Source organism: Urtica dioica, chromosome 3 (genome assembly GCF_054948205.1).
Source record: "Urtica dioica subsp. dioica isolate 48M chromosome 3, U.dioica_male_clone48M_v1_H2, whole genome shotgun sequence".
Classification (NCBI taxonomy): Eukaryota; Viridiplantae; Streptophyta; class Magnoliopsida; order Rosales; family Urticaceae; genus Urtica; species Urtica dioica.
The window spans coordinates 12,995,938-13,012,637 of NC_142758.1; the positions used below are offsets into that span (position 1 = coordinate 12,995,938).

General features: G+C 40.4%; 2 protein-coding genes across 2 annotated transcripts; one reads left to right on the forward strand and one right to left on the reverse strand.

Moving 5' to 3' along the window:
• Positions 1-2,958: 2,958 nt before the first annotated feature.
• On the forward strand, positions 2,959-3,403 carry LOC149402394 (uncharacterized). The gene is made up of 2 exons (XM_089608355.1): positions 2,959-3,264; positions 3,380-3,403. Exons 1-2 carry the CDS (start codon positions 2,959-2,961, stop codon positions 3,401-3,403), a joined length of 330 nt encoding a protein of 109 aa, XP_089464481.1.
• A 5,359-nt stretch (positions 3,404-8,762) lies between these two features.
• On the reverse strand, positions 8,763-13,570 carry LOC149402395 (protein SHOU4-like). The gene is made up of 5 exons (XM_089609196.1): positions 13,324-13,570; positions 10,580-11,526; positions 9,979-10,134; positions 9,389-9,600; positions 8,763-9,306 (listed from the first exon to the last, which is right to left on the reverse strand). The coding sequence occupies exons 2-5, from the start codon at positions 11,459-11,461 to the stop codon at positions 9,114-9,116; spliced, it is 1,443 nt and encodes a 480-aa protein (XP_089465322.1). The 5' UTR covers positions 11,462-11,526; positions 13,324-13,570; the 3' UTR covers positions 8,763-9,113.
• Positions 13,571-16,700: the final 3,130 nt, after the last annotated feature.

Here is a 16,700-nt window from a genome sequence, read left to right on the forward strand (position 1 = left end):
AGGGAGTGGCTCGACTCGAGGAGCGAGGCTCAACTCGAGGAGAATGACTCGACTCGAGGGGCGAAGCTCGACTCGAAGAGAATGAATCGTCTCGAGGAGCAAGGCTCGACTCGAGGAGAATGACTCGACTCGAGGAACAAGGCTCGACGCGAGGAGAATGACTCGACTCAAGGAGCGAAGCTCGACTCGAGGAGAATGACTCGTCTCGAGGAGCAAGGCTCGACTCGAGAAGAATGACTCGTCTCGAGGAGCGAGGCTCGACGCGAGGAGAATGACTTGACTCGAGGAGCAAGGCTCGACTCGAGGAGAATGACTCGACTCAAGGAGCGAAGCTCGACTCGAAGAGAATGACTCGACTCAAGGAGCGAAGCTCGACTCGAAGAGAATGACTCGTCTCGAGGAGCAAGGCTCGACTCGAGGAGAATGACTCGTCTCGAGGAGCGAGGCTCGACGCGAGGAGAATGACTCGACTCGAGGAGCAAGGCTCGACTCGAGGAGAATGACTCGACTCGAGGAGTGATGCTCGACTTGACTTCGCAGCCAGTCGGTTGTGGTACCTTGCGTTCTTCGCTTTTAGTTGGCGGATACTCTCCTCCAGCTCCATGATGCGGTTGTCCCTGCTGTCAGGAGATGGAGATGGTGAGCGGGTCGAGCTCTCTTCGTGGAGCGACTCTTCGTCACCATGCGCTCGGGAGCGCAAGAAGTATTTCTTGGTCCCAGTGACGTTTTCGGGGTTGTTCACGCCCTCAGAACGTACGGGTGGTTGAGTACTCATCTTTTCTCAAGTTCGAGAAAGTTGAGTTTGTAGAAGAAAAGAAGAAGATGAACAGAAGGGATTTCGGGCTGAACAGGTCGGGAAGTGCCCTCCTTCTAGCGCCAAAATGTTGTCGCACGAAAATGAACAACTATTTAAAACCTCGGGCGGTTCGATCCAAGGCCGGACCAAGTGATCGCACACGGGCCAAGAGTGTGAACTCGATAGTCTCGAGCTAGGGTTTTCTCCGATCAACCCGCCTCTCGGGAGAGATAGGGGGTGAGGAGGAGGAGTGACCGTGCCTTGGTTGTTGGCTGCCTACGTACCCGTGTGTGGGATCAGGTCAGAACGTAGTTCAAGCGTGTTAGACGCAGTATGAGGCGCGGAGCCTTGGTGGAGAGGCGTGCTCGACGAAGGAGACGAAGCGCGGAGGAGTCCTCGGCGACGTCTCAGAACTTCGGAGATCGCGTATGCGAGAGAGAATGTGTGTTTTCTCTCTTTTGGAGACGTGGAAGACTCTAAGTCAAGAGTTCCTTGTTGTGGCGGAGATTCCGGACGCGTAGGCGATTCCTAGTTGGAAATGCCGGACGCGTAGGCGATTTCTTGTCAGAAATGGTGGACGCGTCTAGGGTGCTAGACGCGTAGGCGATTTTCAGTCGAAAACCGTTAGAACGCTCGTGGTCTCGAGATTAATCGTTCGATCAAGAGAGGCGGCGCTCGGGAGTTCCCGGAAAGCGCTTCAGAATCTCTGAGAATGAGAAATCAAGGAGAATCTGCTTCAGGCCAAGGATGGCATCCAGAGAAGCAGAGAGAAGTCTCAAGTTCCTTGAGAATGAATGGGATGGCTTTCCCCTCAATGGGAGGGGGTTTATATAGGTGTTTGGGGGCTTTAGAAGGCTTCTTGTTCGTCCATGTGGGACTAGGAACGCATGCGGCATCAATTGGAGGCGCACGGAGCGCACGGCGCACAACGCGCGGCGCGCGGGTCATCTGGCGCGGCGCAGGATGCGTGGCGCATGGAGCGCGCGGCGCGCGCCTGCCTGGCGCGGCGAGCTGCCTTGATGGCGCGGCGCGCCGCTTGCTGCGCGGCTGGCCGGCGTAGCGTGCTGTGCGCGCGGCGAATGGCTCGTCTTGCCGGACTCTTGCGGGCCTTTAGGGGTCTTCGAATACCATTCTTCACACGCGAAATGTGAAGGTCTCTTCTTGATGAGAGTGACTCAACTCGAGGCTAGACTCGAGGAGAGTGACTCAAGGCTCGACTCGAGGAGCGAAGCTCGACTCGAGGAGACTGACTCAAGGATCGACTCGAGGAGGGAAGCTCAACTCGGGGAGCCGACTCAAGTCTCAACTCGAGGGGCTAGGCTCGACTCAAGGAGTCAAGAGTTTGGGCGAGGGCTTGAAGACTTGCCGCTCTTCAGGACCTCCGGCCTGACCATCGGCCCTTTGAGCGACGTGCCTTCTTGGTGTCTCGGGTTTTCCGAAAACGACCGACAACAGATGTCACGATACTCCTAATCACTAAGCTATTCGAAACTTAATTTTTTTAAGGCTAGCTTAGAAACACTCGAGTTTTTAATATGATTAGATAATTCTAGTGGATCACCTAGATTAAAGTTAATGCTAGGAGATAAATAATAATAATACTGAAAGTATATTGAGTCGTAGACCTCCAACATTGCCACGACACCGTGAGGATGAAAGACCCCTGCTTGATAGGCTCTTTTAGACATAGTGATCTGCTCCTAAGGACATGCTTTTCTGATTCCAATAACAAGGTTGTGTCTCTAGCGATTGATGGGGGAGTTGAGTTCGGCATGTACTGGCTAAGTCATTGCGTTCGGGTGATACTCTTTTTGCTGAAATGTTGGGTTGACTCATGCGTGAATCCAACCGGTGGTTGCTCACGTGGTCAAAGATTCCTAATTAAGTGGTAGTTAGAGAACATAGTTATGAAGTGTCATGAACCACGATTGTTCACTAATCTGAGATGGTTCTCGATTTTCAATATATGCACTCCGTTACGCGACCATATTGGGACGGACTATCGCTATTGGTGGATTAACGTGGAGTATAAAAACCGGGTTCGTTTATTTAGTATTTTATCTCGTGCTTGGTTGCATTATCTTTTTATTTTCCTAAATCTTATTGATAGCTTGTTTCTTTTCATATAGCTAATATATATGTGCTTTTATATTTTAGTAATCATGTGGAACCCTATTATGGTCCTGTTGTCGAAAGATGTCCTGACTGGTGAGAACTTCCCGAAATGGAAGTCTAATCTGAATATTGTGCTAGTGAGTGAAAGCATTCGCTTTATCCTCACTGAAGAGAAACATGCCTTTCCTAATTCTACTGCTTCCCGAGTTCAAAGGGAAGAGTATGATAGGTGGAACATGGCTAACAACAAAGCCATTGCCTACATGCTCGCAGGCATATCTGATGCGTTGCGAACAAAGTTGGAAGGAAAGGTGACTACAATGGAGATCCTTGACTCGCTGCAAGAAATGTTGGTGATGCAAAGCAAACAAGCCCATATTGAACTCACCCGTAAGTGCACTAGCATTAGGATGCTTGCGGGTACTCCTGTGAGGGATCATGTCATGAAAATGACTAATTACTTCATAGAAGCTGAACTCCATGCGGCTTTGATGGATGAGGTCACTGAGGTGGGAATTATCATGAATTCCCTTTTGAGTGATTTCATACAGTTCACGTCTAATTATATCATGACTAAGTTGATGTATGGACTGCCTCAGCTATTGATTGAGTTACAGACTTTCAAGTATATTACTTATCAAAGAAAGAACAAAGGATCGGCTCTGTATGCTGACAAAAGTTCTTTGCCGAAATCCAAGAATAACATGTCTTCTGGAGCTGGGTCATCAAAGGCACGTCCAGTACTTAGAAGGGGAAAGCTCCCGCTAACAAGGAAAGGAGAAACTTCAAGAGAAGTGGAAAAGGAAAAGAAAAAAAATGTGAAATTGTGGGCAAGTGCCACCACTGTAACACTAAAGGCTATTGGAAGAGGAACTGTCCTTTGTACATGGCCGAGCTTGATAAGAACAAGAAGAATGCTGCCAATGTACCGAAAAATTCATGCTATCCTAAAATTGTTTTTGAGGATAATTATTCATGAGGATATTTTTATTCTTGTTGCAGAATAGATCTAGAGGAACACGACGGTGTTGGTGAGCTTGCTGAGCAATGTCGGATTCAAGCCCGAATTATTAAGAAGCTCATGCTCCAGCTCACACTACTACAAAATTGGTTTTCTGATGCGCAAGACTATCAGATGCGACTAGTCGCATATAAATAACTTTTAGATGCGATTAGTCGCATCGGATAGTCAATCATAAGCCGAAAAAATTCGCACAAATTTTCTTTTGATTTTGACAATCCGATGCGATTAGTCGCACCTGAAAATATGTTGAAACTTTCAGGTGCGACTTTGTCGCATCGGATAGTTTTAAATTTTTAGGCGGGCCTCATCTCCCCCTCTTTTATTTCATTAATCTGACGTGGTGAATGAAATTTTTATTTTTTTTAATTATAATCCGGTGCGACTAGTCGCATCGGTAGAGGTATCAGGTGCGACTAGTCGCACCTAAAGAGTTATCAGGTGGGATTAAGTCGCACCTGATTATTAGGGTTTGTTTAAAAACGCAGGTCGATCCTTTCTTCTCCAGCCGCTCAAACCCAATTTTTTCACTCTCCCTTTCTGCTAACTTCCCTTCTCCGACCACCCTCTCCTCCGTCCACCCTCTCCTCCGTCCCTCTCTTCTCGGCCTCTTCCTTCGCCGACCACCACAAGCTACCGCGCGTCTCTGGTCCTCCACCTCGTACCCAGCCACCGGACCTCCGCCTCATCCGGCCACCGGACCTCGTCAGCCACCACTGCCACCGTCCCTGCTCTAGCCACCAGGTTATCTCACTATCTCTCTCTCTCTCACTCTATCTCTGGCTCTCTCTTTCTCTCACTGCAATTTTTCTTTGTTTCGTCCAACTCCGCCACCGGACCTCACCATCTCCGCCGTCCCTGCTCCATCTCCAACAGCGCCTCAGCCACAGGACCTCACCGTCTCTGCCGTCCCTGCTGAATCTCCGACGCAAAGTTAGTGTTTTTATTTTTTTTCCTGTTTAAGTATATATATGTATATATGTTACTAATTAATATATGTATATATGTGTAATAATATATGTATATATATATATATATATATATATGTGTGTGTGTGTTTGTATATTGCATATATGTTTAGTTTATATGTGTTACTAATTATAGTATTGTATATTGTGTTAAGTAATTTTAATTGGATTAGTTTAATTTAATGTGTAACTTAATTAGTATTAATTTGATAATTAATTTAACATGTTTAGTAATTTGGTTAAGTTTAATAATTCTATTAGTTTAGGTTAAAAGTTTAAATTGATTGTAAATTAGTTAGTATTTATATGATAATATCACATGTTTAATAATGTGATTAGTTTATATTAGGTTAAAATTAAGTTTTAATTGTTTTTTTGACATGGTTTGATATATAGTTTGTGACATTTTTAAATTTTTTGCTTTTAATTAATTTAGATTAATTGTAAGTAAATTATGACCTAGAAATTGTAATTAGTTTAATAATTACATTTATGTTGCTTAGTTTATAATTAGTTAATTAATTTGTGATAAGTTTGTGTAGTTGATTTAACATGTAATGAAATTGTAATTTAAATAAGAAAAATAGTTTTGTGACATGCTTTGATAGTTTGTGACATGTTTTGATAGTTTGTGATATTTTGTTTATTTCGGTTTTTCATTTATAAATGTTGTGACCGAACCACGGAGGTTCGGTTTTTCATTTTATGAATTTAATATTAGAATTTCTATTAAATTATTTATATAATTATTCTAATTAATATTATATAATTATTATTATTAAAATTATTTAATTAATTTAACAAAAAAATATTGATTCTAATAGAATTTAAAAAAAAAACTACAGATAATCAGATGCGACTAGTCGCATCTGATACTTTCGCGGGAAACGTATCAGATGCGACAAGTCGCATCTGATTGTACTATAACCCGCCAAAATATTAGGCGGGGAATGAGTATCCGATGCGACTAGTCGCATCCATTAGTATATATCTCGCTTTAATATATTATGTTGGAGTATATTTAGGTGCGACTTTTGGTGCGAGGAGTCGCACCTAAAATGTCGCACCTGATAGTGATGACTTTCAGGTGTGACAAGTCGCACCTAAAATCATCAGGTGCGGACTTTCAGATGCGACTTTGTCGCATCTAAAGTTGCACCTAAAAGTCATCACTATCAGGTGCGACATTTTAGGTGCGAGGAGTCGCACCAAAAATGTCGCACCTGATAGTGATGACTTTCAATGTCGCACCGAATGAACACTACGATTATAAGCAAATTCAATATGTGGCAAACAATCTTCCAAAGTTTTTAATTTTTTTGAGTGATAGAACGCAATAAAGTAGACAATGATCTATTTACTGCTTCAATTTACCTATCAGTTTGTGGATGACAAGTAGTAGAAAACAATAGTTTTGTTCTCAACTTTTCCCATAATGTTTTCCAAAAATAGTTCAAGAATTTTTCATCTCTATCTGAAAGAATTGTGCGAGGCATGCCATGCAACCTAACAATCGCTTTGAAAAACAGGTCAGCAATGTTTGATGCGTCATCAGTTTTGTGACATGCAATAAAATATGCCATTTTAGAAATCGATCATAGACCACAAAAAAAATAATCTCTCCCCCTCTTAGTCCTTGGTAATCCCAAAACAAAGTTCATTGAAATATCAATCTAAGGTGCACTAAGAATTGGAATTGGTGTGTACAAGCCATGTGGTTATTGTATAGACTTAGCATGTTTACAAGTTAAGCGTCTTTCACAATCTTTTCAACATCTCGTTTCATATGGGGAAAATTGAAATGTTCATGCAAAACACCCGATGTCTTAGCCACTAATGTGCTTTTCTAACAAGTAGTTCACGCAATGAAGAATTATGAATGCATAATTTATTTTCACAAAATAGAAAACCATGATGAATGAAAATTTTTCGATTTGGCCCACTAGAACAATATTCAAATGCTCCACCAAAATCAGAATCAAAATCATACAATTCCTTAATGTATTCAAGTCTAAGCAACTTAGAATGAAGAGTATAGAGCAGAACATACTTGTGAGGTAATTCATCTGCCACAATATTCTCATTACCTTGCTTATATTTGATTACATATGGAAATATTTTTAAAAACTCCTCCCATTTGGCATGACGTCTTTTCAATTTGTGTTGACCCTTCAAATGCTTCAAAGACTCATGATCCTTATCACAAACTCTTCAGGTCAAAGATAATGTTGCCAATTTTCAAAAGCCCTCACTAATGCATATAATTCCTTACCATAAGTGGGATAGTTTAGGGCTGCCCCACTCAATTTTTCACTAAAAAAACGCAATTGGTCTTCCTTCTTACATCAAAATCCACCGGTTCTTGAATTTGAAGCATCACACTCAATTTCAAACGTTTTAGTGAAGTTAGGCAAAATAAGCAAAGGAGCATTAGTTAATTTTTCCTTGATCAGTCTAAATGCCTTTTCTTTTTCATCTCCCCATTTGAATGAAACATTCTTTTTTATTACTTCGGTTGACGATGATGCAAGGGAACTAAATTCTTGAACAAACCGTCGATAAAAATTAGCCAACCCATGGAAACTTCTTATCCGACTTACCGAAGTAGGCATTGGGCACCTTTTCTTCATCAACCTCAATCCATTTAGCACTTACAATAAAACCAAGAAAAGTAAGCTTATCCGTGCAAAATGTACATTTCTTTATATTTCCAAATGAGCTTTCTTTCCTTAAAACCTCTAGAACCAATTTCAAATACGCAACATGATCCTCAATGTTTTTGCTATAAATCAGAAAACCATCAAAATAGACAACACCAAATTTTCAACAAATTTTCCAAGGAAAGCACGCAAAACATGGTTCATAAGTCTCATAAATGTACTAGGCGCATTAGTTTACCCAAAAGGCATAACTAGCCATTCATACAATCCATATTTTGTTTTAAATGCTATTTTCCACTCATCTCATTCTTTCATTCAAATCTGATGATATCCACTCTTAAGAGCACATTCTCTATGTCCCATACTTCTTAGGCACTAGAATAACCGGAACAACACATTGACTTGTGCTTTTTCTTACATGTCCCTTCTCCATTAACTCGCTGATTTGCCGCTGAAGTTCTTTACTCCCCTCAAGATTGCTTCTATAGGCTGGTTGATTTGGGATCGTGGAGCCAGTAACAAAGTCGATTTGATGTTCAATCCCTCAAATTAGAGGTAGACTAGGAGGTAGAAGGAGGGGACTTTCCGACTTGGAAGCTTGTTCCCTCTACCACACTTTCCTTCTAATTCCTGACATGCTCTCGATAGATGAGTAATCCGCCCGCTACCTCCGCGGCCGCCGAGTGACTAGCTCGAGGTACGTTTTACAAAACTTGGTACACCGAGTGGGCAATCAACTACGTCGTGATAACGAGAGTCAGCCCGCCGAACCGACGAACGACGCCCACGACACCCTTAGAGAGGACACGGCCAAGAGATTTTTCTGACGCTCTCATCAACTAATCCCTCTTATTTACCTACTAAATTAATTTCTCACTACCCTATCTCCTATCCTCAGTATTTAAGTTCCTAACAAAATACCAATTACAAACAGAAATACCAAATAAATGTTAGAAAATGTACTGCTAACGATATATAAAAATAAAAAATCCAACGGGTAGTGTTCGTTACAGTAAAATTACTTCGACCCATTAATAACTTCATACATGAACTTACGAAGTCACGAGGTTCAGAATAAGAATACTTTCAAATCTTCAACGTGTAGAAATAAAGGCAGCGTCCTACAGAAATCTATAGCTAGAAGACTTGGTGCAAATTGAATCTGAAACTTCATACACGAATATCTGAAAAATCCAAGCCTATGCTACGAAAATATCATCAAACTAAAGAATTATATAACACAGCTTTATAACACAGCCATAGTCTGCTCAATATCTCAAACATGTAATACGCCTCCCACTAGATCAAGCCACACCAATATAATAAAAAGCTTTCAAACCTAAGGGAAAAAGAAAAAGGGTGATCCAAAATATACCCTACAGAAAAACTATACACCAACAAAAATAAAATAGGCATCATCATCACCACACTCATTTTCGTTTGTTTTTTCTTCGTACAAACGCAGCCATTCAACGGTTAACTTTTAGCTTTTTATATGATAAAAAAAAAAAAACCAAAAAGTTGCTCATGAGACCGATGAGCACGCTCAAGCTTCAAACGGGTATCACATCGTTCTTGGCCGCGTCTTCACACCTTAAAACAATGCCCTCAAGGCTAGCGGGAAAGATGCATCGTGCCCATTGGCAGCCTGTTGTCAACGGCTCCGGCGGAGGCACGATCATCAGCACATTCTCGTTCCTCTGTACAACGCCCATCACACTTACCGTGCTCCCTTCTTTGATGTACCTGCAAAAATCATAAAGCTTTCCCAGCTTAACAACATTGCACCATCGTCGAACCTTGAAGAGAAAGAGTATGTTTCTGTTACCCTTCTTTGAGTCGCATTGTTCGGTCATCACTCGAAAGCTTTCTGTCGCCCAGCCACCTGACGAACTCAGGGGACAAGTGTTCATTAGTTGGGTTGACGTCAACGACAAAGGAGTCGTCGACATAAGGAGTCACTCTCGCCCCATAACCCGTCTTAACCAATGCCCTCAACCCAGACTGGAAATCCGAGATGTAAAAGTCTACCACATGCCTCTGCAAGCAAAATCAGAAAACTTCAACCATTGCATACCAACCCGTGAAACACAAATTAACCCATCAGTCATAATACGAAGAAGTCGCATGTCAAAAAATGTGTCGAACGATGTGTTCTTCTTGAGTCGTATGCGATATCTCTTGTTTGATCTTTCGTAATAACAAATTGTTCCTTGTCCACATCAAAACTCATGTATAAGCAAAATTACCCTGGATGCTATAGGTGACTATCGTTCATACAAAATCTGAAATGAGGTTTCTTCTTTGCAATTTGCAAATTAAGTTTATGTTTTCAAATAGAAAATAGGCATAAGGCATCAAATGCAGACATCAAATTATCTGTGAACATAGTTGCAACGCAAATCTAATGTAACTCACCTCTGACGATCTAAGTCCCCATGTGAAGCGACGATGTGTTGAGTGGGCTGGTTTTGAGTCCCATCCTCTGTACTCGGATAAACTAGTCGATGTATACACACATCTAGGAACTTTTCTGAAAGATGACTCAAGAGGCACATTTCCACAAGTAACTACCTTCAAGGATCAGACAAATCTAACATCAGAACATTGAAAGGCCGATTAATCATTTAACAGAAGGTGATATATATATCTGAGACCAGACTGAAAAACATGTGTTTGACTCGTAAAGACTAAACCCTATATATCTCATCCGATTCAACCTATTGTTCTCATTCTCCAATCTCCGTTTTCTGCACCACGTGGTAATTGAAGCAAGATTGCATAAAAATCTACAAAGATTATTTTCTTGTTGGAGTCGAAATATGCATCACAAATAGGTTCCATTAGCACCTGCGCAGAGTCTTTGAGAGATTCCTCAAATAAACCCTCTTTTCAACAGCAATTGCTTACTTAAGAAACTACCATAAAAAAATAAAATAAAAATATAAAAAGGCGAATTATTCAACTAGCATTTTCAAACAGAACATAGACATTCTACCAGCAAATTATTCACACATACCCCAGAAACTTTCACAAGTTGTCCATTCTTTGCAGTTCGAAGCTCAGCATCCGGGTAACGACTAATGAAATTTACAACAGATTTCCTGCCCCAACAAGTATTCCAACTAAACAATGCGACAATTGTAGCAAAAAGAATTACTACAACAATGAGGAGAATGGCATTGTGAACTGCTCCAAGAATAAAACCACCGGCTATGAATCCCATTATGAACAACAGTATCACAGACCACAGTATTGGCTTTGGGAAGTTCCTCCTGAAAGAATATTCGTCATCTTGGTTCAAGGTAGTGACTGCCTGATTGTTAACTAGAGAGGCACTCTGCATTTTCATCGACCCCATCGATTCTAAGGGGCCCGATACCTTTCTTGGTGCCCCAGATGAGTTGAGTGGGCCCGAAGATATCGGACCAGATGTTATAAGACCTGTTGTGGGAAGATTAGGTGGAATAGGGCCCGAGTTTTGGCGGGTCACTCCTCCTGATTGAGGCCCGGATGACTTCTTCATAGGTTCTCCGTGTTTATTTAACGGACCCGAGTTTGTCTTTTTCACAGCAGTGCCAGAACCAGAAGATATAGGTCCTGAAGTAGTATAAATGCTACGAGCAGCGACGCTTGGCGTGATTGGGCCCGAATGTGAAGCAGCACCTCCAAATGACCCAGTTCTTGTAGGAGCATTTCCAATTGGTCCTGATTTCCGAGATTTTGACCCGTCTGTGGGGATATCAAACATTTTTCCCAACTCGCCAGACTTTTTAATGTCGCCGCCTGTATAGGGCATAGCAACTGAACTCATTGTGGGAGGTCTTTCCTTCGGTTGCTCAGGCCGGCCCGATACATAAAGGCCATTGCTGAGTTGATGAGAGTGGAGTCTAGAACCCATCGCACTTAGTTTCGGATGACAAAACTAGAAGACACCAACCAGTGGCACAAAAGATCTTTAAAGTCCTACAGGAGGAAAAATTAGCCATGGATTAAATAATCATGCAGCCGATCACAATTTCAGCAGTAATGGAGATTGACTGTGGTCTCAATATAATGTTTGGTTAACTGTGGGAAGATATAAAAACTTAAATTGGCCAACAAATCCCATAGCTTAGATCTTTAACAGTGATTCTAATAAAAGTACTAATGATCCCTGTGTATCAGGGAATCCAAGAGAAAACTAGTGCTGCCAAACTTCAGAACCAGGATGCTAATTTTTGTAGATTTTTCCTTTTCTTTTTCAAAAAGCTGAAAAATTACCAAGGAGTGACACTTCTAAGAATATAGGTGTTAATAATTTAACTCATTTAGCACTAGAAACATTCATGGTGTCCTATTGTAATAACTAGTTGCAATCTATGTCCTCGATACCTATTCCTTAAGATTGACAAACCACTGATGCGAACATAAGACTCCATGTTTCGGAAGAGCTTTCGAAGCAAACAATGTATTTTGAAAAAGCTGAAACTTCTATTTCTATTTAAATTATGAAGCAGTAACAAGGATTGAAAGAGCAATTTAACCCAGTTGAATTCAGTCATAGTTCTAACATACACCAAGAGATCGGATAACACACAACCCATTTTGCAGCATCACCCACTTTTCAAAGAAAACAAAATCCGTTTCACACACAAAAATAAATAAATAAATAAATAACTTGAATGTAAGACTGTAATGAGCTCGGTAAAACCCTGTAAACTAAATCCTCATCAGAAATTCTAAGAAGTGTCAGTCAGAAAGCTCTGTAACTCCAACGAAAAAAAAATATAAAATATTTGCTTGTCTTGACTTGAGTTAGCCAATCAAATTTGAGTTCTTCTTAAAGTTGAATTATGGCCAAGTCCTCTTCACTTCAACTTTCATGAGGAATTATAACAACTCAACTATTTGCACACCTACAGGAAGATGAAGATTCAAGAACTCTTTTGCGGAGCAATGATCCCAAAAAGACTATATATCAGAATGAAAAAGAAAAAAAAAAAAAGTTTCTAGGTTCTTCAGAGTAAGTCTAGAAATTAAATTTTCTACAGCAAATAGTTCTTTCTTCCAATTTCTACTCACGCGTATCTTATGCAACTACGTCAATAAAAGAAGAACAAAAAACAAAAAACAAAAAAAAAACAATGCAACAGCGTAAGATCTTTAGAGGAAAAACTTTCTTTTTTCTAGTTTTAGTAACGCTCCAATTCATGCTATGATTTGTACAACGAATCTAGATATAACTATTGAGATCTGACACATGGAAACGCCTTTGGAATTCACAAATTAAAAGTGGGGTGTGAAAAAAAAAAATAATAATACGGAAAATGAATCAGAAATTTCCTAAAAATGGCTTCCACCTTAGCATTATGCCAAGATCCAAAACCGTTCCAACAACCAAATTCACGCGGAGAGAAAAATGAAATGAAAAAAAAAAATAAGCAAAGAAGAACGAATGCGAACATTACAAGAGGCCAATAGGATAATAATAAAACAAAACTGAAACACTCATTCCAATAATATCTCGTGAACCAATCGGAGTAATTTCTAGAGAGTACAAATAATCTCCATTTAAAAAATAAGTAGGACAATTATCAGTGAAACCCAGAGCTTGAATCAGAGAAATGAGAAATACCTAGATCATTATTCAAAACAGAAAAAGGCGAACAGTGTGAGAGATCCAAAAAAAAAAAAAAAAAACAGATATATCAAGCGGTTCACGAGCTCAACAACGTTTGTAGACAGCGAATAGACAATAAGGCTGAAAGGTTAGTCGTTTACCTTGAAGGAGACGAAAAAATACAGTTCGGTAACTAAGCTATGGAATCATTGGAAGTCATGACGACACTGGTTAAAGTCCGAGATCTCTTCTCCGCAGCACTCACCACCACCATTTCTCTCTCTCTCTCTCTCTCTCTCTCTCTCTCTCTCTCTCTCTCTCTCCCTTCAGATACTCAACAACTGGTGGGTTGTCTGATCTTGCGAAACCCACCAAACTGGGAAAATAAAAGACATTATTACGCTTGATTTTACCTGGAAAGAACAAAAAAAATTAAATAGAAATCTATTATTGACCACAGTGCTTCGGATTAATTACAAAAGGAGGAAAATCTTCCAATCAAATGAGTTTATCATCTATGAAAATAACGTAAATTGCTAAATCATGGACTGCATGTTGGCTTCTGTATAGATTTGAGATAATTTTACTAATGGAAAGTTAGATAATAAATTAGATACATTCGACAAAATGAAACCAACCTCATTCTTGAAAATAGTGCACTTCTCAAGAGTTTGTACCAGCGTCTTTGCATCTGACTCCACAAAGTGGATAGGCAGAAACACTTCCAAAGCCCAAGATAAGCCATAACGTAGAGCAAGTGCTTCAGCTTCTTTGACCGTGAATTTGCCTGGAAGATTTTCAGCCGGCCATGCACTTCACTCGGCCAATGGCCGAGTGAACCTTCCAAGAAGTTCACTCGGCCAATGTCCGACCCAAGAAGCTCACTCGGCGAAGGGGTTCTCCAAACACCCCTTGGTCGCCTATAAATAGAGAGGTCCGTCCTCTCCCAAAGGTAATCCATTTTTGAGTCCCGAAACGCTGTCGAACTCATACTTCACTCGTTTCGCTCATCTTTGGCCTCTCACCACCTCTAAAACCTCTATACTCCACCTCAATCCTACTAATGTTGAGCGTCGGAGAGGTAAACAGAGGCACCCCCTCTGTTTTCCCTTCCTAGTTCACCTGTTCTTTCTTCCTTTTCAGGTACTTGGACGAACTCAAGGGACATTCACAGCTAAGGGACGACTTGGGATGCCAAGTCCGACACGCTCGAGCCGAAGTGAGACCACTTGGTCTGGCCTTGGGTCTAACCACTTTGGGCTCCTAAATGGTTGTCCGAAAAACAGCGACAAGATGAGTCAAAGAGCTAAAACAAACGCTAGGTCTATTGAGGACCTACGTGCCAAAATAAAAAAAAAAGGACAAAAAAAGATAGAGAGAGAGAGGGTGGGTGGCTAACAAGTCTATAGAGAGAAGCTCGCAATCTCTAAAATTGTGTGTTGTGAATTGTGAATGAGGTGGGGTATCACAAATTCATGAGCAAATCATTGTTTCCTCTTTCTCCCTTGCACGTCCAACCTAAGCCATCAAGGCTCTTGGATTTGTTTCCTCATTTTCTTGCTTCTCTCCTTGGCCGCCCACTTCTATTACTTCTAGAAGCAAATTTGTTTCCTCCTTTCTTTTGGCAAGTATCTTCATACATTAATGCACAAAATAAACTCTCTTTCTCTCTTGATGGTGCACGAAAATGAGGCTTCTAGAACATGCTTCTAGATGTTTCTTTATTTGTTCATGACAACATAAGAAAAGACCATTTAGAATTTTCACATAAAATTCCATGAAATGAAATTCAATCTTCAAGGCCCAATAGGCTAGTATGGTCGGTGGTTTAAATTCATTGTCATCATATGACAATGTCAAAACAACTTATTTATTGACATTCACACCATCCTATGTCCAAAAGGACAAAATTACTCTTTAGACAATTTTCGTAAAACATGTCTAGTTCAACATTTGAACTTGTTTTGAGTTAGCTTGCATGTTTAACTAATCCTACTCTAATGACTTGTGGTAGTGACCTCATGGATCCAAATGAACAAGCTTGAGCTAGCATACTTGGACTTAAAAGTTCACAAACCTTTTCCAAGTTCTATCTTAATGTCAACTGACTCCACTAAAGAATTCTACTTAATTGTAATGAGTGGATCCATTGAATATTATATATGTTTACCCTTCATGAATATCATCAACTAGATGGGATTTATAAAATTACAATTTTACCCATATAGTTGTTATTTCTCAACTCATTTGTCGCTTGTGAATAAATTAGAAACAATGTATTGACGAGGAGCTAACAAGTCACATTGATTCATCCAAAAGAGTCACGACTCAATTTGGACACTGGCCAGTTCATTTATTCACGTTTCAAGGAACAAAGCATGAGGTGATATACATTGCATTTCAGCAATCTTGTACATGAATTCCATATCTATGATATCTTCACAAAGTTGTTCATGACATCTTCATAACTTAGTACTTCACCAATAGGTCTTGTCTATATCACATAGTGAATATAGAACTCTGACTTTCTCAAATGAGAATACATAAGCTATGAAATGACATGTCTCATTTCAGGATTGAGGTAAGCATGATGCAATTCATATGTAGTGACCTCAAGACATAAATGGTTTGTTCTTATTTTGTCTCTAGAAGTGCACTAGTCAATTCAGTACCTTCAGAGGATACCTAGAAGAACTATAGAGTCTCCAACTCTCTATGGCCCATAACCAGACATCATAGATTCTCCTAACAATCGTACTGAGATCAATATTTCTTTGATCCTTAGATTGCGAATATATTGTTTTAAGCAAGCTATGAAGAGTTTGTTCATGCAAATCTATATTTGACTCTTCATTTGTTGTTAGCTTTGTTTAAGGACTAAAGACTATAGTTTATGATAAAGCTTCAAACAGACAAGGAAGAATGAATGAATGTTTCAACTTTTATTAATTATTCAGCAATTACAAGCAAGAGTCTTTGTGAGACTTTATTACATCAAATGTACATAAGTAATGACTACTACTCTTCTTGTGGGCACCATTGACAACAAACTCCCACTTGACTCAAAGAAGATGTGAGTAGTTTTTCATGCCTAATCTCTCCCGATGCTGGTCGAAGACCTTGTTGGCTAGGGCCTTGGTGAATGGATCTGCTAGGTTGTCCACCGTTGAGATCTTCTTCACCACCACGTCTCCGCGCTGTACGATCTCTCAAATCAATTGATATTTCCTCTCAATCTGCTAGGTTGTCCACCGTTGAGATCTTCTTCCATTGTGGAGTCAGTAATGCAAGATTGCTTGATACTCCTCCAAACCACAGATCCACCAAAAAGGATGAACACAGATCCTGAAGTGGATTTCCTAGAATCCTTATCCGCTTGAAAATCGGAGTTGGTATATCCCGTCATAGTCAGGTCAGTACCTGAATATGTAAGCATCAAGTTCCTTCTTCGAAAATACTTAACAACATGCTTAACAACAATTCAGTGCTCGGGTCAAGGGTTGGACTGAAAAAGGATTACTTTTCCAACTGCAAAGCA